At 50.9% G+C, this 27,954-nt stretch overlaps 1 protein-coding gene across 1 annotated transcript; it reads right to left on the bottom strand.

Annotated features, from left to right (window-relative positions):
• Positions 1-322: 322 nt before the first annotated feature.
• On the bottom strand, positions 323-27,954 carry TARM1 (T cell-interacting, activating receptor on myeloid cells 1). The gene is made up of 13 exons (XM_082711140.1): positions 27,691-27,954; positions 25,095-25,130; positions 24,692-24,982; positions 24,120-24,416; positions 19,206-19,250; positions 18,696-18,779; positions 18,566-18,593; positions 17,815-18,136; positions 6,095-6,335; positions 5,620-5,910; positions 5,048-5,344; positions 3,383-3,757; positions 323-3,246 (listed from the first exon to the last, which is right to left on the bottom strand). Exons 1-12 carry the CDS (start codon positions 27,722-27,724, stop codon positions 3,615-3,617), a joined length of 2,109 nt encoding a protein of 702 aa, XP_082567266.1. The 5' UTR covers positions 27,725-27,954; the 3' UTR covers positions 323-3,246; positions 3,383-3,614.

Below are 27,954 nucleotides of genomic sequence, written 5' to 3'. Positions count from 1 at the left end.
ACTCAGATCTATAGTCATGGTGCCCAAATATGAGCCAAGAACCACACGCTGTCCTTGTCTGAGGAAATGAGGGGTTTTGGCACCTGTAAACAGGCATCCTGAGCTGTACCCTGTTCCACACCCAGGAATTATTTTTTCGAAGATTTTCTTTATTCATTTGACAGAGATCACAAGTAGGCAGAGAGGCAGACAGAGAGGGGGAAGCAGGCTCCCTGCTGAGCAGAGAGCCCGATGCGGGGTAGATCCCAGGACCCTGAGATCATGACCTGAGCCGAAGGCAGCGGCGTAACCCACTGAGCCACCCAGGCTCCCCACACCCAGGAAATTTTAAAACAACTTTATCGAGATGTAATTCACATGCCATATAGTTTGCCTATTTACTACACAGTTTATGGGCTTTCCTACATTCACAGATATGTGCAAACTTCACATAGTCAAATCTAACACACTTTCATGGCTTCAAAATGACACCCCGTTACTTTTCAACTTCTGCTGTATTTCTTTCCCCCGGCAGCTGCGGTCCTAAACAACCACTAACCTACTTTCTCTGTGGGTTTCCCTGTTCTGGACTTCCATATGAATGGAATCGTGTAGCATGTGGCCTTTTGGGACTGGCCTTTCACCTGCCATGATGAGCTAATCCTCTTTTATGTCTCTAGAATTTCCCCTTGTCAGCATGTGTTCAGTCACTCCAAGGACATTTCTGTTTTGAAGACACCATACTTGTATCCATCTTAATTTCCTGTTCTAAGCTGGTGGAAGTAGTCATGACGTTAGAGGCAGGCAGGCTGGGCTTGCGTTTTGCCTGTTCTGCTCATTCTCTGTGTGGCCCTGAGCAGGAACCCTCAGCTGTCAGTCTCAGGGTCCTTCTTTAACCCCTGGGCCTAATTCCCACCACACAGGACTGTTTGCAAGGGTCAGAGTGGTATTTCCCTCAGGGTGGCGTATGAACCACAGGTGCCCAAGGAAGTGATTTTAGGCCACATGGTGGCACAGTGCCCTATAGCTTTGGTCACAGCATCGGAAAGTTATTACCCTTTCAGTCAAGCCCTTCTGATCCCATCAAGGGGAGAAGTTCCATTTATGGTGGACTTAGAACAGCTTTCTCTCTGGCTTATCACCCTTTATAGCTAGGAAGTGGTCAGCCATTGGGTCAGAAGCATAACAACCACAAAAGGCTAAAATGTCCTAACATTTTCTGTTTTTCCTTAGTATTCTATGTTTATGTTAATTCCCTGCATTAACATAGGTGGTGACCCTGCATTATTAAACTATTGCTAAGTAGTTTCTATTTTCAAATAAATACCTTTATTTAAAGAAAAAATGTTGACTCACTGTCAGTAAATCATTAAATAAGTGAAGGTGATCTAGGCACAGCGTATGTCATGAATGTGGAATGTATATATGTGGATGTTGGAGAAAACTCAAGCGTGGGTCCTAATGTGTGTGAGGCAGTCAGTAAACACAAGCTGGCATTGTTTCTTTTGCATTCTTCATGTCTCTCAGTCTGTCAGTCCACCCTCCTCTGGAACCCCACCCTCAACTTGAACCCTCATCTTAAGGAACTTACCAAAGTTCCTACTAATCGCCACAGTCATGGCCCTGACCCTGCAGCTTGCTGTAAGGATCCCTCTTCAGCTTTGTGGTCACCAACAGGACAGAGGGAAGCTCGGTGTGGGCAGTGATCTCTTTCTTCCAGCTTTTCCCTTCCTTCCTCTTATGTGACCCACAAGTTTTTGTGTCATGCCCACATTGAGGAAATGAAAAACAGGTAGTAGGATGTAGAACATTCTGAAAATGACAAAATTTTAAAGGTTGGGAACAAGCCCATGGTCACAGTGGTGTTAGGGGGAGAGGTGGGGTGTGATAGTAAGACACACCGTGAGGGACATCTTCCTGGTGAGAGACTGTGGCCGTATGTTGATTGTGCCAGTGGCCAGATGAATCTAAACATGATAGAATGGCCTAGAACCCTACACGCTGTCCTAGGGTCAACTCTTTGGTTTTCATATTGTGGTGGACATACAACGGCGCCATCGGAGAAACTGGGTCCAGGGTGCCAGTATCTGCATTGAGTTTGCAACTTCCTGGGAACTGGATGATTTCAAAGTAAAAGTAGGATCTGACGGAAGAGGAGACACAATCTGAAGGAGCCATGGGCAGTCACATGTGAGGGAATGGGCACATCACGAACCATGCATGGCCAAGGTGGCCGGAGGCTGCGGCAAGACGCAGCTATAGACCGAGCAGCTGGCATCCGGTGTGCCGGCCTGTGCCGGCTGTAAAGCCAGAGTTCTGTCCTTTTCAACCACTCGTGACCAATAGCAATGCAAGGAGGAACCCAGGAGGAACCCTGAGTTTTACTACTCATTGGGTCGAAGGGGGAGAAATACTGAACTGCTGCCTGAGCCTCACCGAGTGTCTGCACTGAGAAAGCCTGCCACGAGATACACAGCCCAGGAGAAGCTCCTTCCTGCCTCCAGCACCCCGAAGGAGGCTCAGCCATGATCTGCGGAAAGCCGGCGTACTGAAAGGAAGAAGACGCACTGAAGAATTACATCCACAAGAACCATTTCTACTCTGATCAGAGCTGGGTTCTTATAAGTGTCTCTCTCGGGTTGTAAGGGAGGCGATACCAGCTCTAAAGTAAGAAGGGGTATTTGTGAAAAAGAACAAGATTGTTGACAAACAACAGATCTTGAACGTGAAAATACTGTGGAACATTTTACAGCTGCACCAGGAAATGAGTCATGCGGGTGCACCTCTGGGGCAGCTCAGTGCCACGAAACTGAGAGGAAATCTTCCAAATGAGCTGGAATGTTGGGACTCTGGGAAATCAAAGTCAAAAGACATGTGCGATGAGTATGGAAGCTTAAATACCCAACTCATTGGTCCAGAAGCACGAAATAGAGAATGGAGAAGAGTCCGTAATGGATACGCGGGAAACAGTGTTTTCCCCACTTCTCAGTGGATTGACAGTTCCTACGGAATTGACGACACAGGTTACCCAGCCTGACTCTGAAGCTTTAAGCATTTTTTTAGGTCCTCCAATTTTATGAGGTGCATCTTTAGGCTCCAGCCTGTCCTCTGCCCCAGGCGAAGCTGCAGCAGAGGGAAGCCAAGTCTCGTCCACGAGTGGTTCTTCATAGAGCGAAGAGTGCAGGTTCCATGGGACTCAGAATCCGCAGGGCTTCCCGCCAGTGCTCATCCTTCCTGGGCAGCCAGGGGCATGTGGGCAGTACAGACCTGAGGCCAGGAGAGGGAGGAAGAGGAAGAATATTATTTCCCTGGCCTCCTCACACAGGCTGTCCACCAGGGCAACACCACCCCCACTCCCATCCTCCACATCTAGGGGTGTTGGGAAAAGCACGACAGAACTTGCTTGCTATCTTCTTCCACAATGGCTGGGGCTTCAACTGCTCTTCAATGGAAACATGAAGTGGTGTTAAGTGTTCCCACAATGAACAGGACAGTCCCCTGTGATGAAGAACTATCCCACCCAAAATGCCATCTGTGTCTATGTTGAGAACCACAAGAAGTCCCATAGTGGAGTCTGGTGTTGAGAGAGCCCCGTGCCGCGACACCAGCCCAAACAAGAGAGGCGCTCAGCTGTTTTATGTGGATCCACGTGGAGACTCCTTCTGACCGCACCAGGCTTCCGCCACGAGAGCCCCCAAAATCACCACAATCACGGCAGCCAGACCCAGTCGGATGAGGTTGCCCAAGGTGTAGTCCTCCGACTCGGCCCCTGGGGGAGCTGGGAGAGAGGAGAGGATGAGCAGCAGCTGGAAAGGAGCATTCCTCCTTCTCACGTGGACCTGTCCAGTGTGACTGTCCTGCACCCGCTGGTGCTTCCTGGTCAGTGCTCAGCTCTACCTCCCGACGCTGTCGTCACTCAACACAACGTGGGATTTCCGGAGAGTTGTAGTGGCTCTTCCCTGGTCTCCTTCCCAGTCTCTCTGCCTTACCGCTCCCCCTTCCTGTCCTTGCTCGTCATCTCATTTCCACCCTCCCGCACTGCCCTTTCCCCTTCTCCCTCCTTGTAGTAGGAACCAGGCTTAGCAGCAACCCCAAAACCCACCGTTGCCGCACAGAGAAGGGAAGTCGTTCAGGGGCTGCGTCTGCTCCCCTCCTCATAGGAAAGACTTAGTGCAGCCAGTGAGCTCAAAAAAATTCCAGCTTAGTAGCTGGGCATCGGGACCACCGTGCATTTCATTTCAGCTTCACCCAAGAAGAGCTTGGGCTCACCATTGGCTCTGGTTCCCAGAGGGAACCGGCATCTGACACCTCCAGCTCACACACGCCAGGAGTGCAGAGTTCGAGTCTGAACCCATCAGCAACAATCCTCCCAGGACACAGAGTCCATGGAGAGAGGCCCGGGAGGACGCCGCCAGGCCCAGAATGCCCTCTGCACCTCTCGGCACTGCCCACCCTGACCTTGCGTCCTAACTACAGAACGTTCGCCGACCACAGCGCACACACAAACATGCACCGACCACAGCGCACACACAAACATGCACAAGGCTGAGGATGCGGGCGCAGCCTCCCACAGCAAGTTTAGAAGATACTGCAGCTGTGTCATGACAGCAGGCGGCCAGGGAGCAGCGTGTTCTAAGAGTGAGAAAGGTACTGCCCTCTGCTCTAGTTGCTGAAGTTGCCATCAGCAGGATGGACCATAGCTCTCAGGGACGCCCAGGGTGGCAGAAGGGGCTCTGGTGGGGGCGGGATGGGTTGTTTGGAAGAGCAAGCTGAGAAAGTCTCCCAGAAGGCCAAGTAACAAAGGCCAAAGACTCTAAAGTAGGAAAGGAGAGGTTTAAAAAGGAGATGATCAGGAAGGCGAAGGAGAAACAGGAATCGGAAAGGAACAGAAGAAATGCTCTCCGGTTTAAAAAAAAAAAAAATGTTGCACACTTTAACACAGTGTTGTAAGTCATTTACAGGTCAAGAAAACTCAAGAAAGCCAATAAAATAGTCAAAATAAGAACAAACTAATTAAGAAATTAATTAAAATTTTAAAATGCTCTAAGAAAATCATACAAAACCTCACCTGTCACCCAGATCTCCAGATGATCGCTGGGCTCGGAGGCCCAGAAAGGAGCACTGGTCTGGAAGTACACACAACTGTAGTTCCCAGTGTCACCAGCTGTCACATTCTGGAGGGAGAAGTCTGTCTCCTTCTCTACTGGACCCTGGAGCTGAATGGGCCCTGCTGCTCCTGCCTTCAGTAGAGCAAACGTTATAGTCTCATAAACATTGGCTGGCGTCTGGCACCTCAGGGTCATGGTGTCACCTGCGGTCACCTCACCCCTTTGGTGGGCTTGCAGGGAAGGTTTAGGTAAATCTCCTGAAAGAGAAGGAGGGCTCCAAGGTCATGGGGAGAAGCTCTGTGTCCCCCACCCATCCTTGTTCTCCCGGCAGAGGTTCCTGCCACGTGGGGGAAATGACAGATCCCTGGTCTCACCCTCTTTCCACTCTGACTACGGGAAGGCGATTTCCCCTTCAAGCCCTGGCTCTTTCTGTTCTGTGTCTCTCCGTCGCCCCTTGCCCCCTCCTTCCCTCGATCCCTGCCCCACACCTGTCCCTGCAAGACTCTGTGTCCCTCCAAGGCACCCTCCTTACCTGTCACCAGTAGTAGGAGGATGTCACTGGGCTTTGAACGTGTGCGCGGGGCCCACTGTCTGTAGTAGTCACAGGTGTACGCTCCAGCATCTCTGGGTTGTAGGTCAGTGAGTTGAAATTCAGCCGGCCCATCTGTGGAAACCCATGATTGCACAGACTCCAAAGGAACTTTTCCCTTTCTGAGAACAAAGTTGACATTCTTGGTAGAAGTCTGGCATTGCAGCGTCACATTACTCCAGCGAGGCATCACCGAGCTGGGCCAGGCCCTGAGGGAGGGCTTGGGAAGGGACTCTGGAAGGAAGCAGAGATTAGGATGGGGTTTGGTGCCCTTGTCTGCTCCCGGGAAACCCCTTGAAGGAAAGAGAAGTGATACGGGGAGTTTGGAGTGTCTGAAGGAACTCACCGTCAATCGACCTGCTTCCTTGGCCAGCACATAGCCCTGCAAGAGAACATTTCATGAGCCACGAATGCTCACCTGGAGCTCGTCCCGCGGGGCCTCCTGGGGGCTGCCGCTGAGAAGGGACCCTGGAGGTCAGGCCTCTGGGGCTTCTCATTTCCTCACACTGGCCTGTGGCTCCAGCTCTGCTCTCGGCTCCTTCCTCGCTTCTCCCAGAAGGTCTCCTGTGCAGCTCGCTCCTCCCACGGCCCCAGGGCCTGTCCTGGTTCCCCAGATGTCCATAAATCCCTCTGTTCGCAGCTTCCGTTGTGAACCACTCTCAATCTTGCGTTTCTCTTGAGCTGGTATTACAGTCTCTGGACTCCCCGCACCTCACCCTTGGGGGGTAGAAGGCAGGAACCATGGGAAAGATGTGGGAGCACAGGACTGGAGTGGGAGCCTAGCCCACCTCTGAAGTTGTTCGAGACCCTGAGTGGCACCGAGGGTCTGCTGACAGTCTCGCATGAGCTGGGAGAAGCCCCTGCCGAAGGCTGCTGGGTGCTGCGAGTGACAGTTTATAACTAAGCGCATAGAAGCTGTGCACCTCGCACCTCGGGAGCCACAGGATGTCACTCCCTGTGAGCAGCTGGCCGGCGGGGCCTGTGTTCTTCCCCTCAGCGTGCCCAGCATCTGTGCAGGTCCCGGCACACGGTAGGACCTCCGCAAACGCACGCTGATGGGCTGATGAGATGCGCGCGTAAACGCAGCTTCTCGGAGAATGTGACGCGATGCAGCATCTCCCTATCCTCCCCATCCTCCTCCCGCCAGGCCAGCTCCATTTCCAGACCTCACCAGGTCACCCACGTCCACTTGGGAGTCGGGGCTGGCTCAGAGATGGAGAGAGCTCTGTCCCTGGACAAGGCCAGTTAAGTCAGCCTCAGCCTTTAATCTAGTGAGTTTCTGATCCCATCTTTGCCATGATCTCTTTCCATCTTTTGGGACTCCAAGTAGGACAGAGCTTATTGCTTTGTCCTCTAAAACAAGCCTCAGAGATTCCCCGTGGATATCCCAGAACAGGGAGAACCTGCCTCCTCCGCTGTCCCACACTTGGGTCCATCTGTAGGGTACCCAAGCTCAGTGGTTCCTGGCCTTGGCTGCCCATGGTGCTCCCCTGGGAGGCAGGGGCGCTTAGAGATCCCAGGGCCCAGACCAAAGCATGAAAGCCTTGAATCCCAATCACTTGGGATAGGGTTCAAGCACCAAACTTGCGAAATCTCCCGGGAGATACAAGTATTTCCCTGAGTGACCAAACCTAGAAAAACATTTCTCAAGGCTGCAGCACAGTTGTTCGAAATCCGTTGGCGTAGAAAGAGACTTGCAAGTGATGGGGGGCATGTGCCTCTCTGACCCTCACGGGCACCACCAATATTGCCCAGTTGTGGTGGTTAGAGTTTGGCCTGAGTTCTAAGATCTCATTAAAGATAACATCAAGCCTGTTTACAGAATTTACCAGAAGAGAGAAATTGCTCTCAGTCCACAGATACTTGGTTGGACCTACGATTTCTAAGAAATTTACTTTTTTTTTTTTGCCTGTGTGAAACAGTTTTGTGGCTTAGTTGTGAAAAGGGGGGAAGTTACCCTTGTGTTAAAATTGCATGGACCAATCAAAAATATTACTCTCCACGGGGCGCCTGGGTGGCTCAGTGGGTTAAAGCCTCTGCCTTCGGCTCAGGTCATGATCCCAGGGTCCTGGGATCGAGCCCCACATCGGGCTCTCTGCTCCGCGGGGAGCCTGCTTCCTCCTCTCTCTCACTCTCTGCCTGCCTCTCTGCCTACTTGTGATCTCTGTCTGTCAAATAAAAATAAAAAAAAATATATTACTCTCCACGTTTTGAAAAAGTGATAATGAGTCCAAAGTTGAAGAGACCCAAGCATCCACCAGCAGACACCTGGACAGAGACCAGGTGTGTGGTCTGTAGACAGGGGAGGACGATTCTGCCATAAAGAGGAATGGAATTCTGATAGATGCCACAGCACCAGTGGTCTTGGAAAACATTATTCTGTGTGAAATCGGCCAAGCGCAGAAGGGGAAATATTGTATGATTCCACTTACACGAAGTACTTAGAATGGGCAAATTCATGGAACATAGAACAGAGGTTATCAGGGGGGCTGGGGACAAAGAGAAGAAGAATGCTTTTCGATTAACGAAGGCAGAGTTTATGTTGGGGATGATGAAAGGTTTTGGGTGAAGGCTGCGCGTCATTGTGAATGCATTAAGTACCACCGACCAGACACAGGAAGTTAAGAGGATAAATGTTATATATGTGTAATGTGCTACAATAACATGGGGAGCATAATGGGTGTGTTTAGGGTATTGAAAACTCTCGCAGTCAGTGAATCCACAGAGAACGGAAACAGGAAAAAGGTGGTCAGAGCACACATCGGTGGACACCCGAAGGTATTAGAGGTCCCCACGCCCCATGCCTGGGAAGCAGCATGACCCGAACTCTGGGCTGAGCCTGTTCTCTGAGCACGAAAACCCTGGGAGCCCAGATCTTCATTCCTCCTGCCATGCTTGGTCAAGAAGAAGAGGAACCCGTGGCACAGAGCCTGTGCCCTCTTGACGGACCGCACTGAGTGGGAGTGGGAACCCCTTCTCTCCGCACAGCAGGTGAGAGCCATCTGTGAACAGCAGCCTCGTGTTGTGGTGGAGAGCAAGGGAAGGGCACAAGCTTGCGGACGACCCTGCAAGAGCCTGTAAGTTCTTAGAGATGCAGGATGTCTCTGGGCTGTGTGAGATGACCAGAAGAAGTGGGCATCTGAATAAATTCCCGATGGCATGGACACTGCAGGGGGGATTGTGGTCAGGGCCAAGAAGTCTGCGTGGGCACGCTCTTGGCTCATGGGGCATGCTGAGGCCTGTGGGAATTTGGAGTTGGGGCTGGCTCAGTGGGTTAAGTGTCTGCCTTCGGCTCAGGTCATGATCTCAGGGTCCTGGGAACGAGCCCCACATCAGGCTCTCTGCTCAGCAGGGAGCCTACTTCCTCTCTCTCTCTGCCTGCCTCTCTGCCTACTTGTGATCTCTCTCTGTCAAATAAATAAAATCTTTAAAAAAGAAAATTTGGAGTTTTTGCAAAACCTCCTCCATCAGCCCTCTCCTGCACTCGCCCAGACACTCAGGTTCCAGTGCCTTTGAGGGAGGTGTTGTGAGGGATGTAGGAGGTGATGTAAGGAACGCTCTCTGGGGCAGCCTGACTTCTTGGGATCAGAGAACTTTGGTGGTAGGGAAGCAGTTTTAGCACAAAGACCTGGTAACATCCCCCTTTTCACTTCCAAGACACAAAACTGGTCCACATGGGGTAAAAAGGAATCTTTCAGAAACACGGGTCTAACCCCTTTAATGGCCTGTGCTCTGGTAGCTCAAAGCGGATTCAGGGCTTTGCAGAGCTGGGTGGTTGGTGGTGGGACACACCCTCAGGTCACGTGGGACTCATCATGGGTTCCCAGGCCCCAGCACAGCACAGCACAGCTTAGCTCAGCCTGTCTCATTTCCTCTTATCTCAGTCTTCAGCTCAGAAACCTTGATGCTTAGGGGAGCAATAGGAAGTCCACTAGGAGACACTCACTATTTCTCAAAGACAACATGAAAAAAGGTTAATCCTGGATGCCGGGTGGTGTAGTGGGGTAAGCGTCTGCTTTCAGCTCAGGTCATGATCCCAGGGTCCTAGGATCAAGTCCTGCATTAAGCTCCCTGCTGAGCAAGAAGCCTGCTTCTCTTTCTACCTCTGCTGCTCCCCTTGCTTGTGATTTCTCTGTCTCTCTGTCAAATAAATAAATAAAATCTTTGAAAAGTAAAAAAAAAAAAAAAAAAAAAAAAAAAAGGAAAGATTAATCTCATTATCGTGAGAAAGATCAGGAACCTTCGAAAGGTCGAAACAAGCCAGGGGACCGCCGCAGGTGGACGGATCAAAGGGGACCCATACATGAGCAGCATAGTCCTCAGCCACGAGAAGGAAAGAAAGTCTCATACGTGTGTCCAGGGAAGCTCTCCAGGGCGCGAGTGGAATCAGCGTCTCACTGGGCCAGAGAAGAATGAATGATGCAAGGAATGGTAAACATGAAAAGAGCATCTTTTTGAGCAGGGACTGGTCGTGCAGGCTTGAACCTGACTGTGAAAGTAATTCCAAAAGATGAGGGAAGTTGCATCGATGGGCATGTGTTCCCTGAGGCCCCCACAAGGACTGTGTGCGTGAGCGGAGTCCTCAGAACTCGGTGGCGGTCGCCATGTCCCTGCCTTCTCTCTGCACACAAGCAGCTGTGTCTTCCCGAGGCGAGCCTCTGGTGTCAGGGGCGCTCCGGGGAGGAGCCTGAGGTCTTGGGATCAGAGAACCGTGGCCAGAACAGGAAGCTGAGTGCATAGGGCCACATGGAGGCGAGTCCTCATCCCCTGACGTTATGTGGCTATGATCTTTGTTGGTTTCTGGAAACCAGTTCATTCTGAGGTACAATTCCAGTCTTGTAACTGGGGACATTCTGAATCATCCCTCTCTACATCCTCAGGCTTTTTCCAGCCCAGAGTCCTTCCAGACATGCCTCGAGTGCTCCATACCGTGGACCCCGTGCATGTGTCCCTCTTGGTTTAATGTCGTGGTTGAGTGGAAACATTTTTGGGGCTCGACAGCTTTGGGTTGAGATTTGGCTGCCCTTTGGCACAGGGGGCAAGTCTGCGCAGTCTGAGGCAAATCTCTTCAAGTGCGAGTCCTCATTTGTAAAAGTGAACCTTGTTCTCTTTCATAGGTTTTTGGGGTTTTTTGAGGGGGATGCGTCAGAGTGGTATTCCCCAAATGAGGAATACATCCCATCTGTGTTTTGTGTGATGATTTTAGGTGGAAGGAAGGACAGTCAAAGCAGTACATGGGGGTCCCTGGGAGGCACAGTTAAGCTTCGGACTCTTGGTTTCGGCTCAGGTCATGATCTCAGCGTGCTGGGATCGAGCCCCACGAGGGGTTCTGTGCTCCCCTGACCCTCCCCCAACTCTCACACGCGCTCTTGAGCACTCTCTCACGCGCGCGCTTGAGCACTCTCTCTTAAATAAATAAATCTTTTAAAAATAGGCACTGGGGGGCGCCTGGGTGGTTCAGTGGATTAAGCCACTGCTGTCCGCTCAGGTCATGATCTCGCGGGTCCTGGGATCAAGCCCGGCATCGGCATCGGGCTCCCTGCTCAGCAGGAAGTCTGCTTCCCCCCTCCCACTCTCTTTCCCTCTGCCTGATGTTTCCCTGCTCATGCTCTCTCTCTCTCTCTCTCTCTGTCATAAATAAATAAAATCTTAAAAATAAAAGAAAAAGCAAGCCTCCTTGAATCTAGTCTGATATATATGGATTGTAGCTAATTGCCTTTATATTAAGATACTGTTTATTTGTCAGAGAGCAAGCTAGCACAAGCAGGAGCAGCAGCAGGCAGAAGCAGATTCCTGGCTAAGCAAGCAGCCTGAGGCAGAACTCGATCCTAGAACCCTGGGATCATGACCTGAGCTGAAAGCAGATGCTTAACCAATGAGCCACCCAGGTGCCCCGTGGCTAATTGCCCTTATAGCAAAGAACTAGCAGGTCTCAGGCTCGGAAGCTGACGAGGACCAGCGCGTGTAGTTATAATATCTTAACATTGTTTCCTTATTGTTGTGTTTACTTTATAATTCTTGTATTTGACCTGGATTTTTATTCATAGTATGGAGAGTTTGTATTGTAAGCACTTTACTTTAAGCACAAAAAGCCGACTCTGTATGAAAAACAAAACTCATTAAGCCAATAAGAACAGGTATAAAGGCATTTGGCAGAAATCATGAACTTGGAACAAGAGTGAGTTTTCTAAAGCCTCGGTTCAGAGGTGACAAACACATCACACTCCACAAGATTTCTGATTCATAGTATTCGCTTGATAAACCCAAGTTGGTGTTACCTTTTCTCTTCCTGTCCTTAGTCCAAACCTCGTACCAGTTCTGTTGTTTTCTATGGTCCCAACATGTTTCCACCGGATACTTACTGAGACAGAGAAGCGTCACTAGCTTAGAGATCATGGCAGCACGTCCCTGTCAGCTTTCGATGCCTTGCTGGATTTGCCGTCCGCAGATGGGCAAGGAACTGGGCTGGCTGCAGCTTTGCTCTGTGTCAACAGCGTGGGAAGTAATGATTTTTCTGAATTTCACTTCCTCCTTCCACACTGTGTTCTGAAAACAGTGTTGGTCCTGCTGATTACAACATATTTCTTACACACTGAGCTCCGAGGACGTGGCTCACAGCAACTCCTCCTCTGTCTCAGACATTAGAGGTCAAATGTGCGACTCCCACCAAGTGCCCAAGGCTTGAGTCTAGAGGGTTCCTCAGAAGACATAAGGGTACTCTACTGTCGAGAAGATTGGAAAATCCTGGACAGACAGATTGCTAGACATTGCCCACTTTTTTTTTTTTTTAAGATTTTATTATTTGAGACAGAGAGCGATAGAGAATGTGAGCAGGGGGGAGGGGCAGAAGAGGAAGGAGAAGCAGGCTCCACACTGAGCAGGGAGCCTGATATGGGCTCCATCCCAGGACCCTGGGATCATGTCCTGAGCCGAAGGCAGATGCTGCCCTGTCTGAACCACCCAGGCACCCCAACATTGCCCACTGTCTTAAGAGCTAAGGACTACAGTCAAACAGTTCCTTTTTTCTTTCCTTTTTTTTTTTTTTAAGTGGACTTCCTGCCCATCATGAGTCTCGAACTCACAGCCCTGAGATCAGGAGTCGCATGCTCCACTGAGTGCAGCAGCCGGGTGCCCCACCTGACAGTTCTTCCGCTGACTCTGCCAGTGAGGTTCAATTGCTCAAGCAGGCATGTGTGACCCAAACACCGAGTGTGGCCGGAGAATACAGGAGAGCAGCTGCCTGGCATTGAAGTGGGAGTGTGTACCCCAGGCAAAAAGGATCTCTCTCCTTTCACACAACTTCCTAGATGGACTTTCTCTCTTGAGGCAGGCATCACTAGCAAAGCCCCCAGAACCGGGAGACCCAGCACGGGTCCTTAGCTGAGGTTTCCTATTCCATGATGGGCGTGATGTTGGTCCCAGCCACAGAGCCCTCTGGAGGGTCTCACAGGAGCCGGTTTCAATCATCGTGCCAAAGTTTATGAGTAAATTATGCTGAGAAGCTGGCACAGAGTCCTCCAGGACTGTTCGGATCCAGGGTTACAGAGCAACCCTACTAACCAGTAGGTTTCATCCCATGAGCAGAGGTCGGTGTCGTGGGGTACATTTGTGTGTCAGCACAAGAGCTCAGACAATTCCTGCTGGAACGAATCTCACAGCACCACGCTCAAATAACCAGCATGCATGGGCCTGGCGCCACGTACCAGCATGCATGGGCCTGGCGCCACGTTCTTCATGACTTGCCATGACTTTCATGAGGCCACAGTCTCTGTACCCCAAATCATTTTTGTCTGCTGGAAAAGCTGTGTGTGACTTGCTCTTAGCCAGGAAATGAAATTATCAGAAGGTCTGAAATGACAGCTTCCCATTTTCTTTCCCCGCCCTCCCTGATTTTATCTCTAGGTAGCAAAGTGTGTCTCTGCCACTTACAAATGTAAGTCCCCGTCCACTTACATTTTGACCAACTTGCTGAGTTCATGATGCAGGTGAACCAGTGTGCCAAACCGTGTTTGGTAAAATCCAGGCAGCAGGGGCAAGTTAACTAGAAATATGTAAAGTGAGGGCAGCGGGGTGGGTTCCCTTGTGCAAAGGCATAGAGGTGGGAGAGGCAGGGGCAAGGGTTGGGACCCAGCTTCTGGAACCCAGAAAACCATTGGAGGCTCCCCTAGCAGTGGTGCAGGTGTGTCCTCGTCTTGGGCTCAGTATGTGGAGGGTGCACACGAGGGTTTCAGCATTTTGGTTATCTGTTGCTGTAACAACCTTACCACCAATACAGTGGCTTCAGCCACACACCTTCACGATCTCATAGTTTGTGAGGCCAGGAACCCAAGCACTGCAAGCAGGATCCCCCATGGGCTGCAGTCACCACTTCAGCCAGGGCTGGGGTCTGATCTGAAAGTTCAGCCGGGGAAGGATCGACTTCCGAGCTGCACTGCCGTTCTGACACCACCCACCCAGAGTCAGCACAGACTTCGTGGCTGAGGGTGCAGCACCCACGAGACCTCCTCGCTGCAGACACGAGCCACAGGCTCGGGTGTTCCCAAGTCACCGGCAGCTCTGAGCTGATGTCCGAAAATACTGGAGGGTCCTGTACTCCTGTCAGGTGCATGAACTTGCTAGAACCACTCGAAGAATTCAAGAAAGCACTGTACTTATGATAATAGTTTTTATTATAAAGTATACAAATCAGGACCACCCAGCTGAAGAGACACACAGGGGAGAGTCTGGGAGGGCCCCCAAAGCGAAGCTTCCTATGTCCTCAGGATGCATCACCAGCAGGCAAGCTCCCCGAATGTCCCCAATTTTCATCAGGATTTCCTCTCACAGGTGTGATTGATTGACTCATTGCCCACATGCCCAGCTCTGTCTCCAGCCCCCTGTCATCCCCCGAGGTCAAGGCTGTAACCCTGTAATCACAGGGTTAGTCTTTCTGGCATCACCAGCTCTCATTCTGGGTTACCTCGCTAACCTAAACCCGGGTGTGGTACTAAGCGTCCACCGCAAAGAACAAAGATGCTTCTGCTATGCGAGAGGTTCCACGCACGTCACATGGAGATTGCCTCCCAAGAACCAAGGACAAAGACCAGTCCGCTTCTTTATTATACAACGCAGGCCCACATGCGTGCTAGCAGGGGTCGGTTCCTCCCTGGCTGGAGACTCTTCGTGGTTCCTGGCCCAGGGGGCTTCTCCAAAACGGGGAGCTCACATCATCGTGTGAGTGCACAGTCCAAACAGGCAGGAAGGAGCCTTCCGGCCAGGTGGTGGGTATATTCTTTACCAACATGACTGCTGAAGTGACATCCCGTCTCCTTTGCTGTCTTCTGTCGGTTAGGAGCAAGTCTCTGAAACCAGGGGAGGGGATCACACAGGGGCACGGATACCAGGAGTGAGAATGATTGGAGGTCACAGGCCACAGTGGAGGCTCATCAAGCCCACAGATGTGTGTGGGGTTATGGGGGCAGTTTTGTGGAGAGGAGGGAGTGGGAGCAGAAGGGTGGCAGTCAAGAAAAGCACTGGGCACTTGAGAAGGAAGCAGGAAGAGGGACAACCCCTCTGGGAGATTGTTCAGAAGTGTCTCATGGAATGAGGCACACACCTGTTCTTTGACCCAGCCGCCCCACTGTGTATAATCCAGGGAAGGCCTGCGTACGCACCTGTTATACAAAGATGTAGCTAAGAGCGTTCGTGCAAGCTGACGCATGGAAGCCTCAGCCTGGAAACAACCCAGATGTCGTCCCACCAGAGAACAGATCGACAAATTGCGGCATGAACACACGATGGAGTAATACTCATCAGTAAAAAGCGAAGGAGGAACAAGGCGAGTAACTACATCCGGAATGAACCTCAGAAACAATGTCTTCGGGTGGAAGCAGCCCGTGTGGAAGAGTGCACATGGTGTCATGCGTGTGTATGAGTTCATACGAGGAACGGGCCCAAATCCTCCAAGGTGATGCACGTCAGAAAAAGGAATGATCTCAGGGGAAGGGTGGTTAGCCAGAGAGTGGCACAAAGAAGCCTTCTGGAGTGCTAGAAATACTGTTTTTATTTGGACAGTGGTTATACCCAAGGGGATAGGTAGCAATATCCTATATATATACATATCTATTTACTTAGCAAAGTCTGTGTAGTTTTCTCTATGCAAATGATGCCTCTCGTTTAAAAATAAATAAATTTTTAGAAGAAGGAAACACGTCTTCATTGGAGATTTGAGGAAAGGGATTCCCATTCATCGAGTGCCTCAAGGGTCCTCTCTCCTTCATCCATCCCCTTGTTGGGGTCTCCTGGCTATGCCTTAAGAGTTGAGTACACACAGGCTTCCAGAGGCTGCTCTGTCTGGCTGGAAGGACGCTCGCTTAGGGCTCTGGTGTTCAGCTCAGCATAAGTCACTCCGTGGGGCTCCTCAGCTCTTGAGACCAGGGATGCTCTATCCTGAAGGGAAGCAAGGAGAAGAGGACCAAGTATTCCTGGGGAGGAGGTTGGTGATGAAGATTCAGCATTTGCGACAGCAGTGTGGTAGATAGCTGTGTTAGAAAGAGCCTCCTGCTCTTCGAGTCTTGGTGCATTCCCCCACCCTCTGGAAGGTTGGTGGGACCTAGGGTCATGCCTGTGTCCAACGGGATAAGTGAAAAGGATGGGCTGTCCTGTGCTTTCGTGTCCAAGACTAGGTGATGAAAGACAGGACTTCCCTCTTGTTCCCACCTATTTTCAGGTTGTTCGCTCATGCTGACCGAGCCAGCTGCTGTGTTACGAGCTGTCCTATGGAAAGGCCCATGTGGCCAGGGTGGTCTCTGGTGGATAGCCAGTGAGGAACAGAACCCCACCAGCCACCACCTGAGTGAGTGTGGAAACAAACGCTTTCTTACTGAAGCCTGAACCAGCCCTGGCCAACCCCTTGATCCCAGGCTGTGGGACCCAGCCTGAGCCACACCCAGATTCCCGACCTGCAGACCCCGCTGAGATATAAGTGTTGCCCTCAGTCGTGTGTTTGGGGCTGATTGGTTATGAAACCATAGATAATTCACACAAACAGCCGTCAGAGAGAGTGTTAGTATGAAATGTCCGGAATAGGTCCGTCCTTAGGGACAGAAAGCTAGTGGTGGTCAGGGGCTTGGCCAGGGCAGGGGGTGGGCATGCGGACCGTGCTTACAGGTGTTTCCTCTGGGGTGATGAAAATGTTCTGGAACTAGATGATGGTGATTCTTGCCCAACATCATGAATAAATACTCCAACAGTCGCTAAACTGTACTGATTAAATGGTGAATTTTGTGTTATGAGCATTTTGCCACAATTTTTTAAAAATTGGAGTGTAAATGCCAAAAGCAAGGGCTACTCCAGGCTGTTCTACGTGGCCACTTCACGGTCGGCGGCTGCCGTATTTTCATAAATAGCTCGCAGATGTGCGGCACCTTGTTCCTTTTGCCCAGATGAAGACACAGAGGCTCAGGGTGGGATGGTCACCGGCCCATGATTGAAACAGATAGTTTATAATAACAGCAGCATCAACCCCATGTCAGGCGGGGGAAATGTTCCCCGAAAGGACTCGTCATGGGATGGAGGTTCCCTGGTCAGAGAAACCACAGAAGATTTCAGACCAGATTCTCCTGGACAGTAGAGTGAGGGTAGGGGTGGAGGATGGCAGATGTGGAAACCACTAACAAAGCCGGAGGGAGGGAGTGACGGAGAGCCTGGGACTACGGGTAGAACGGGAATGGCCCAGGGGAGACTTACCAAGGCCAGAGAGCTGCTCGTCATAGCTGCGGACGGATCTGAGGGGGAAACATGGCACTGTTGCTTCATCCCAGGCTCTGGGGGTTAAGTCTGCACACATACAGCCACTCACATGCCCACTCACCGTACATACTCTCATGTGCACACACCTACACCCGTGTGTGCTCTCACACGCATGCACATGCATGTGCACACACGGACACTCAACACACACACGCACACTCAAGTCATATGCACACAAACATGCAAAACACACATGTACACATGCAGCACACACACAACCACACATGCCTACACACATGCACACATGTGTGTGTATGCACAAACACTCATACACACACCCACACGCATACAAACATGCAAACCACACATGTACACACATGCCCACACACATACATTCTCTTAATGCACATGTGTGTGCATGCACAAACACTCATACACACACCCACGTGCACATGAAGGTGCAAACCACACATGTACAGCGCAGCACACTCGCACACACGTTCGCACATGCATGCTCTCGCATGTGTGCGCACACATGTTCACACGCACACATGATCCCCACACGCGTGCACACTCGCATGCACACTCAAATGAATGTGCATGTGAGCACAGGCCGCACACATGGCCGCACAGCACACCCATACAAGTATGCACACACGTGGACTCACCGCCGTTCTCTTTCTCAGGCTGAATACTTGTCCACACTTCTTCAGGTCCCTCAGAGTGGGAGCTAAAGGATAGAAACTGAGTCGCATTGGAGGTAAAGGTAGTTGGAGTGAGACATTGGGATCATTGTGGGTAGGTGGAGGGAGGTGTCAAGCCAGATCATGTGTAAACCAAAGTCCCCCCACTTCCTGCACACTCTAACCCCCCTCTGTGGTCCCCACATTGTTCAGGTGCTCAGCCCAGTCTTGAGAGCTGAGGATGGGAAATGGTTGGGGTCAGTGTGGTCCGTGAGGTAAGGACCCAAGGAAAGAACGCAGGGTGAGAAGTGGAGGGTGGTCGTAAGAAGAGAGGACATGGAGAGACACTTGGGAGGGTCGCTGGGGCTGGTTGGGGCCACATAAATTGTTGAGGGAAGAGAGAAGGTCTTGAGTAGTCAGGGCAGCAATGGAGGAAGCGTTCAGTAGGGCTCATGGGATCCGCTGAGCAGCCCTACCGTTTGGTCACCTTCTGAGGAGCTGCCCCTGGGGACAAAAAAGAGACGGGATCAACCCCGTGGTGTTCCTTCCCCGTTCTGTTTCTCCCGTTTCCTCCCAAATATTTAGCTGTTGTTTTTCCGAACTCACCACACCGGGTGTATTTGCAGATGAGGAAGGCTCCAAGGAGGACGAGAAAGATGGAGATGACAAGGAGGGTGATTCCAGGGGTCCCTGGGGAGAGGAGAGGGGTAAGAGGGCCCGCGGTCTCCTGAGACACGTTCTGGTGCCTCAGTGTGTCTACCATCAATCAAGTTCCTACCCACGCGCCGGAGAGCTCACTACATTATGTTCATACCTACAGGTCTCCTGGAAGAGAGGCAGCGATGCCCATTTTACAGATGCAGAAGCTGCACATCAGAGGGTTGAAGTACCATTTCCAAAGTGGCCCAGCTACCGAGGAGGTAGAGCTGTGCCTGTGATCCTCCCCACCTCAAAAGACCTTGCACTGAGCCACAGCCTTCAGGCACCACCAGAAGACAGACATCCTCCCGAATGGATGGAAGGATGACTCGTGGGTGGAATGGAGTCGTGGCTTCGCAAGGACATCTCATCCCGCGGGTGGATGAGTGCATATTCCGGGAAGCTCTGCTCTCTTACCTATTCCTGTTCCCACCGTCTTGGGACGCTTCATTTCAGTTTTATCTAGAAGACAGAATTCTTTATTCAGGTTTTCAATTTAAACAAATTAAAATAAAATTTCAAACTCTATACATTATTTACAAAGGCATGCCCATGTAGTAAAAAAAATATATAAAACCATGCACAGAAATAACACGAACTTCAGGGCAGAAGGTTCTACTGGGAAGGGGGAAAATCATGGGATTAATGTTGAGAAGGAAAGAGGACTCTCTTTTTAAAAATCTTTATTTGTGGAAAGAAAACAGCTTGGAACAAATATGGCAAACTATAAACAAGTCTAACTCCAGGCTGTGGATATGGGACTGTTATTTGATTGTTACTTCTATTAGGCAGTATTTTTCAGATTACTCAAAAGAAAGGAAATTCTTATCAGGTCTCTTGCTGGGTCATGGGAGGGTTTGCTGAGTTTTGGGTCTATCTAGGGAACAGAACAGAAAGAAAAGGCAAGTGTATTTGGAAGTGTCCGGACCCCACTCAGGGACCCCAAGACTCACGGGTGGCGGGTGTGATAGTGAAATTTCTGTGTCAACTTGACTAGGCTACAGTACCCAGTTACTTGGTCAAATACCAGTCTGGACTGGTTGCCAGGAAGGTGACCCCAGAAACTAATATAATGCTGCATGTTCACTACACTGGAGTTAAAATAAAATAAAAGAAATGCAATCTTAACTAAATTCATTTTTAAAAACAGACGTAATTAACACTAAGTCAGGAGAGTGTAAGTAGAGCAGATTATTCCCCATAATATGGGTGGTCCTCATCCAATCAGTTGAAGGCCCAAAGAGAAAGACCGATCTCCTTTGAGGATGAAGGAATTCTGCTTCCAGCTGCCCCCAGACTCAGCATCAGCTCTCTTCCACGCGTCTACCCTGCCGACCACATGAGTTGCCTGGGGACGCACAGCTAGTGAGTAGCAGAGCCAGGGGTGGGACTCCCACTAATCTGATGATACTCACCATGTCACTCTTCATTGCCTTTACCGTCCACAGCTGTGCTGGCTGCGAGTGGACCAAAGCAGAAGAAGCACATCCCTGAGACCATCTGAAGACCCCACCTCCTCCCCCAGCCTCATGCTTCAAAAAAGGCAGCAGGCCTGGGATGTGTGCTCACTCCGGGCCACTGTGTCCTCTGTTCCGGGTGGTATCACCCGCAGCTCTTCGCCTCTGTCCTACGGAGCCACACCATCAAGAAGTGGGACAGTTGGACTCAACCCCCTCCTGTCTACTCACTCTCTCTCCTCCTGCCCCTGCCAGCTGCCTTCTGCTCTCTGCAAACCAGAGACTGCACTGATCTCATTCCAGCTTTAGAGATGGTGAGTAAACCCCACAAACCATCAGGACCCTAGGGTCTGGCTCTGAAGAAATCACTGGGAAACTGGAGACAAACCATACTTTGGAATAAAAGGGAAAAACGCCTGGAACACCGCAAGTGACTTTGAAGGAAGGCAACGATGCCAGTATTCTGGTAGGTGGTTTCTGGAACAGCTGCTGGTCTCGGGCACATAGTTTAAGTAATCAGAGGCTTCAGGAATTGGAGGAGAGTGTGGTCTCCACTCTCAAAATCCCTGCAGGCACTCTGGTGTCTAGCTGGAGACCAGACAGAGGGTCTGGAGCAGGGTTGCTTGACTTGAGCGCCATCAATTTTCAGAGGCTCTTGGTGGGGAGGGGTCCTGGGCATCCCGGGGTGTTTTGTGTCTTCCATGGTCTCAACCTCCTAGATGCGGGGAGCATCCTCTATCCCCCATCCCCAGCGGTGACCACCAGAAATGCCAGAAGGGCTCATGAAAGGCTCTGGCGAATCCCACAGGGAAACTCTTGGGCCCCATTTGCAGTAATCTGTCCCTGCACCTGTATCCAATCATCTCTGTGCCAAACACCCCCCTCCCCACAGATGACACCCTCCTGTCTTCCTCAGCCTGTTGCCCCTGGTGACGATTGTCAGGGTTTGAATGGGGGCTGAAGGAACACGGGAAGGGTGGCGAGTGGGCGTGATGACAGCTTCCTGGGTCCCTCCAGGTGAGCCGTTCTGTCACTCACGTACTCAGGCTAGGGGCAGCCTGTGGATGACCATCACGCAAGAAACTCAGAAAGTTCCTTATACACCAAGGATCAAGAAGAGAACCAAAAAAGTGATTCGCCAGTCATTGAATACCCCGAAATTATTTAAAATTTCTGCCTTCTGCAGAGAGCAGGTCCAGCCTACCATATTTTTCTTCCAGTTTTGTCTCTTTGAGCGTTGTGTCTTGAAAAGACCATCTCCTCTGTGCTTAGCCTTGTCACATGAAACAGAGCTGAGTTAGAGACACAGATGGGCACCCTTGGCCTTTTTAGACCCTGGAAGACCTCAGGAGGTCATGTAATGCTCCACTGATATTTGTAAGTCACTATAACGGTGAAGATATTTGCCATCAGCTTTTGCAGTGCACGCACATTCTCTGTTTCCTAGAAAGTCTCCCACTAGGAGTGCAGCTCTGAGCAGAGCTGCTCTGGCATGCAGAGAGAGAAGTTCTGGGCGTTCATAATGACAATAATGGGAAAGACTTAGATGATACTTGCCGTCCACCAGATGCAGTTTAGAAAGGAGTTAGGTAAATTAACTCCTCAAAATCTCACCTCTGAGGCCCTTGTGTGTGTGCTACTATCAATCCCATTCAACAGGGACAGAAGCTGAGGCAGAGGCTAAGTAATCTGAAGGCAGATAGCTTGTTAACGGGCTAAAATCCAAACGCTTGTAATTATTTGCAAAACAAGAGAGGGTACACAGCCTTCCAGGCAGGGGGGCCATCTACCCAAGTGGCAGGTGCTGTCCCTGGTCAAGTGGCTGTGGTTGTTAGACTGGTCTTCCTTTTCTCCTGATTACCTGACTTCTCCCTGGGGCGGCGGGGGGAGGGGAGGGCGGGTGGGGGGGCGGGGATGTCCTTCACGTTGACCTGGAAGACAACAGAGTAGCTGGGTCTTAGATGCAGGGAAGGGGTCCCTAGGCACGTGGAATTCCCTGCCTGGGCTCCGAGGCCTGACCCTGGGGTAGAGAGAAAACTTCTCCTTCACCTGCTGCTGCCCATGGTCTCCAGATCAGCATCGGGACCTTGGAATTTTCTTGCTCTGGCCAGGGCTCTATAATTCTGTAGCAAACAGCTTTGCTGAGCACTCACCCTCATTAGACATTTTAGTCCCTTTGGGCTGATCTAATGGCATGCCACAGGCTGGGAGCAGGGCAGGTGAACGAGAGACATCTTTCTCTCACAGATCTGGAGACTAGAAGTCTGAGATCAGGGTGCCAGCATGGTCCACGGGTGGGAGCGGGGCTCTTCTGGGTGGCAGAAGGGGACAAGGGAGCTTCTGGGGTCTCCTTTAATAAGGGCACTAGACCCATCATGAGGGCTCCATACTTATGACCTAAACAGCTCCCAAAGGCCCCGCCTCCAGTGCTGTCCCGTTAGGTGTTAGGATTTCAACATGAAACTGTGGAACACACAACTTTTGTGTTTTCTGCCCTGTGCTGATATGACTGGTCATCCTTTCAGGACTAGGGAGCTCAGCCCCCATCTAGGAGGAGGCCTGGTTCCTAATGGTCTCTCTTCCTCCCCTTGTCCTGGACAAACTCAGTCATCAAAAATAGCCCTCATACACAAGGGTCAGGAAACATCCCTCTCCTGAACAAACCAGCAGAATCCTTGTGCACTGTCGGTTGCAATGTAGAACCGCGTGGCCATTCGGAAAAACAGTATGATGGTGGGTTCCCAATGAAGGGAGAACCATCCTACGATCCAGCAATCCCGTTTCTGCATAAACATCTGGAAGAACTGATAGCCACTTGGTGGCCAGGAGGTGACAAGCCAATAGCCAAATGGGTGGAAAGGACCCAAATGTCCATTAGCTGATGACAAGGTAAGTGAAATGTGGTCTGTCCCTAAAATGGGACATTCTCAGACTCAATAAGGAAGGAAATCCAGCTACATGCTGAATGTATGGGTGAGCCTTGAGAATGTATTTTGGAGTGAGAAAGGCCAATCCCAGAAAGACAAGTAGCATATGAACCCAGTGATGTGAGGTTCCTGGATTAGTCAGATGCACTGAGACAATGTAGGATGGTGGGAGCCAGGGGCTGGGGGCCGGTGGGTACAGAGAGGCTGTCTGATGGGGACAGAGTTTCAGTTCTGCAAGACGAAGGGCTTTGTGGAGGCAACTGGTGTAGGTGCACTACTACTGAGCTGTGCACTTGAAAATGAGGTGGTAACTGTTACCTTATGCACTTTTGCCATAACTTGTAAAAAATCAGGTGTCTTGAAAGAAAGGGCTTGGCGGGAAGAGAAAAGCTCGACTCAGCTAAGCTAAAAGGCAGGAGTGCTGGAGTCCCAATGAAAATGGAACACAGATCCTCCTGGAGTTTGCGAGTCCTTCTCAAGAAGATGCTCCTGGGCTCTGTTATTCTCTCCCTCCTCCTATGCCTTTTTGCTAGAATCTCCACCCACATAACCCCAGGAGGTGTCATTCACACTTAAGTCTAAATGAATTGCGCCCTGCCCAGGAGATGTGTGATGGTTTTGTGGCTACATCTTATTTGCCTGGGGGGGGGGGTCAATTATTACAGATCTCCCCTCACCCCGAAGGCTGCTCCCCCTCACCCAGAGCACAAGTGGCCACCTACAGTGGGAAGCCCTCAACCAGCCTCTCCACCTTCTGTGCTCCATCTTGGCAGAAGATCCTCCATACTGTTCTGCAGAATCCCGGCCCTCCCTTGGTTCTTTCTCAAGATTTCTCCAAGCTGCAGAGTCTCATGGAGACAGACTGTGCCCACACCGCACTCCCTCAGGTCCCAGCATCTCAGCAGCAGGTAATCCAGGTATGGTCCACCCAGCAGTACAAACCTCACCTGTCACCCAGATCTCCAGATGATCGCTGGGCTCGGAGGCCCAGAAAGGAGCACTGGTCTGGAAGTACACACAACTGTAGTTCCCAGTGTCACCAGCTGTCACATTCTGGAGGGAGAAGTCTGTCTCCTTCTCTACTGGACCCTGGAGCTGAATGGGCCCTGCTGCTCCTGCCTTCAGTAGAGCAAACGTTATAGTCTCATAAACATTGGCTGGCGTCTGGCACCTCAGGGTCATGGTGTCACCTGCGGTCACCTCACCCCTTTGGTGGGCTTGCAGGGAAGGTTTAGGTAAATCTCCTGAAAGAGAAGGAGGGCTCCAAGGTCATGGGGAGAAGCTCTGTGTCCCCCACCCATCCTTGTTCTCCCGGCAGGGGTTCCCGCCACGTGGGGGAAATGACAGATCCCTGATCTCACCCTCTTTCCACTCTGACTGCAGGAAGGCGATTTCCCCTTCAAGCCCTGGCTCTTTCTGTTCTGTGTCTCTCCGTCTCTCCTTGCTCCCTCCTTCCCTCGGTTCCTCCCCCACACCTGTCCCTGCAAGACTCTGTGTCCCTCCAAGGCACCCTCCTTACCTGTCACCAGTAGTAGGAGGATGTCACTGGGCTCTGAACGTGTGTGCGGGGCCCACTGTCTGTAGTAGTCACAGGTGTACGCTCCAGCATTGCCTGGTTGTAGGTCAGTGAGTTGAAATTCAGCCGGCCCATTTGTGGAAACCCATGATTGCACAGACTCCAAAGGAACTTTTCCCTTTCTGAGAACAAAGTTGACATTCTTGGTAGAAGTCTGGCATTGCAGCGTCACATTACTCCAGCGAGGCATCACCGAGCTGGGCCAGGCCCTGAGGGAGGGCTTGGGAAGGGACTCTGGAAGGAAGCAGAGATCAGGATGGGGTTTGGTGCCCTTGTCTGCTCTCGGGAAACCCCTTGAAGGAAAGAGAAGTGATACGGGAAGTTTGGAGAGTCTGAGGGAACTCACCGTCAATCGACCTGCTTCCTTGGTCAGCACATAGCCCTGCAAGAGAACCGTCCATGAGCCGTGAGCACCCGCCTGGAGCCTGTTCCGCGGGGCCTCCCGGGGGCTGCCGCTGAGAAGGGACCCCTGTCATCACAGTCAGCAGCAGTCCTAGCCTCCTGCCAGAGAACCCATCTAGCATGAGTGCTGGTTTGCCCTTAAGCTAATTTCCTGGGGCTGCTGGTGTCTCAAGGTGTCACAAGTTTAGTGACTTATGACAACACGGATTTCTCATCTTGCCATTCTGTGGGTTAGGAAAGCCCAACAACACAAGTCCCACTGGCTCCAACCAGGGTATTTTCAGGGCTGCATTCCTTCTGGGGGCTCTAGATGACAACCCATTTCCTGGCCTTCTCCAGCTTCTAGAGATGCCCACACCTCTTGGTGGCTCCCTCTGCCTCTGCCTCTACAAGTAGCAGTGGTTGGTGCATTGACACCCTCTTCTGCCTCTTTCACTGCTCTAGGGACCCTGTGGTTACACTTTGACCACTCAGATAATCCGGAAGAGCCTCCTCCTTTAAGACCAGCTTATAAGCAACTTCAGTTCCACCTGCCGCCTTGCATTTCCTTACATGATAAGTTCCAGAAATGATGAGTTCCCAAATTTCTCTCTGAACACAACAGCATAACCATCTGAGTCAACCGAGAGTGAGGGAAGGGGGTGGCGAGATCCCTGCCCTATGAGAAGGGACAAATAGCTCCCGAGAACTCAGTCCCTTGCATGGAGAAGCTTCTGTCTGCCCCCTGGGGAATGGCCTAAATGCATTCCTGATGTTGGGTTTGGCCATGAGTCCTCTCTTTGGTGCCCCAGAGTCAATCTCAAAAGTCTAAGATTGGTATTACCAGGAAGGGTGAGGTGCATGTTCCTCACCTTTCCCCTCTGGTGGCCTTACTTTCAGATCTAGACCAAACTCATCCTAAGTGAGGTCATACAGTATTTGTCTTTCTCTGCCTGCCTTGTTTCACTTCAGGTCACACCCTCAAGGTCCATCCATGTTGTCACAAATGGCAGGATTTTCTTCCTCCTCGTGGCTGAATAATAGCCCATTATACATACAGACCACATCTTCTATAACCGTCTGTCCATGGATGGACACTGAGGTCATTTCCACGTCTTGGCTGCTGTGAATAACGCTGCAGTGAACATGGGGACACAGACCTCCCTTCAATTTCCTCTTTTCATTTCCTTTAGATATATAACCCCAAAGTGGGGCTGATGATCATATGGCAGTTCTACTTTTAGCTTTTTAAAAAATTATTATTAGAAAGAGAGTGACAGCATGAGCACATAGGGGAGGGGCAGAGGGAGAGAGAGAATCCCAAGCAGGCTCTGCGCTCAGTGAGGACCTGACCTGGGGCTCAGTCTCATGACCCTGGGATCATGACCTGAGCCAAAATCACAAGTCAGGTCCCCAACCAACTGAGCCACCCCGGCACCCCCACTTTGAACTTTTTGAGGAACCTCCATACGGTCTTCTGCAGGGCTGCACTGGTTTTCATTCCCACCGCCAGTGCATGAGTCCCTATTCCCCATGTCCTCACCAACATGTCTTGCCTCATGGCTTCTTGGTGAGAGCCATCCTGACAGGTGTTGGATGGTAAGTAACAAAGACCACGCAAACCACAGAGCCTGTCTATGAGGCCCTCTACAGGAGAAGGTTGTTAGCACCCACTAAGATCACTGGATCCACGGTTCATTTACTTTCTTGAGGTTTTTCTAATTGCGACTCCCTTCATCCACCCTCCAGATAGTTCCACCCCCATGTCCCCAAAATAGGACCTTTTTGATTCCTTCATATGAACCAGTGGAAAACTATGGTCTTTGGCACTGTGCGGACCAGAATTTGAATTCACCTTCTCTGCTTAGAACCTGAGTGACCCTGGCACATACGTCAGCTGTGACTATCAGATTCCTTGAATGCAGTATGGTCAAGTGAACTATTTGGGAGACTTTTTCTAAGAGATGGAAGGTGACTTCAGGTCATACAATGACGGGAGAGGAAGGGTCACTGAGCCTGTGTGAGAAAGTCTCTCTTCTCTGTTCTTGGTTCTCTCTTGGATCCCATGGAAGAATATCACAGCCAGCTGCTTGATGGAAACTGGCTTCCCAGAATCACTGCCTCTTCTCAGAAACAGGACCCAGGAAACCATGGACCAGAGGTGATCAGGGTCTGTTTTTGATGAGGGACACTGATTTTCTACTAATAGAAGTGTTTTACAGGTTTTCTTTTAAAATAGAGTTGAGTACAAAAATAATAATATAAAAACCTGGGAAATTTGAAGAGGAAGATCACGTGGGAAAGAATACAGTGATCACATACATAGAGGAAAATGTCATGGGGGAAGTTCAGGGATGACTGAGTTTGGGGAAATGGGAGAATGTGTGTAAAGCACCCAACACCTCTCCTTGCACCTAATTTGCATTCAGGGAATGGAAGGTTCTAGCCTGTGTTTATTCACCCCACACCATTACCCACCTCACAAGCCCCACCAACTTCAGCTGCTACCGCAGCCCAGGCCCACCCTTCCAGTAGCTGCCCCCCGCCCCCTGACAACATACCAGTGCAGAGCAGAGCCAGCAGCTGGGACATCATGGCGGCACCCACAAGCTTCTTCCAAGGATCTTCCGTCAGTCTTTTTGTCGGTGAGAAGCCAAGATGTTGTCTTGACTCCAGGACGTGCAGGAACAGCTTTGCCCCTGGTGTTTCAATCCTCCACTCTGCACACCCCGTTTCTGTCTTCTAGACTATCCGGAAATGACTGTTGCAACACGCTCTCAAGCCACTTCCCATGGGCTTGACACACTGAGTCCTCCCAAAAGCAC

This window comes from Mustela nivalis (genome assembly GCF_964662115.1).
Source record: "Mustela nivalis genome assembly, chromosome: 18".
NCBI lineage: Eukaryota > Metazoa > Chordata > Mammalia > Carnivora > Mustelidae > Mustela > Mustela nivalis.
Note: the sequence above shows the minus strand (reverse complement) of the source record. Positions and strands in the feature narration are given on the sequence as shown.

Excerpts from the sequence above, each read along its gene's own strand:
- TARM1 (XM_082711140.1), bottom strand. The coding sequence starts at position 27,724 with ATGATGTCCCAGCTGCTGGCTCTGCTCTGCACTG. Across the intron at positions 18,137-18,565 it reads CCTCAGAAGGTGACCAAACG|CTCCCACTCTGAGGGACCTG; the intron begins GTAGGGCTGCTC and ends TCTATCCTTTAG. Across the intron at positions 6,336-17,814 it reads GTTTGTGCATGCACACACAT|GAGTGGTTCACAACGGAAGC; the intron begins GTGCATTAAGAG and ends ACGCAAGATTGA.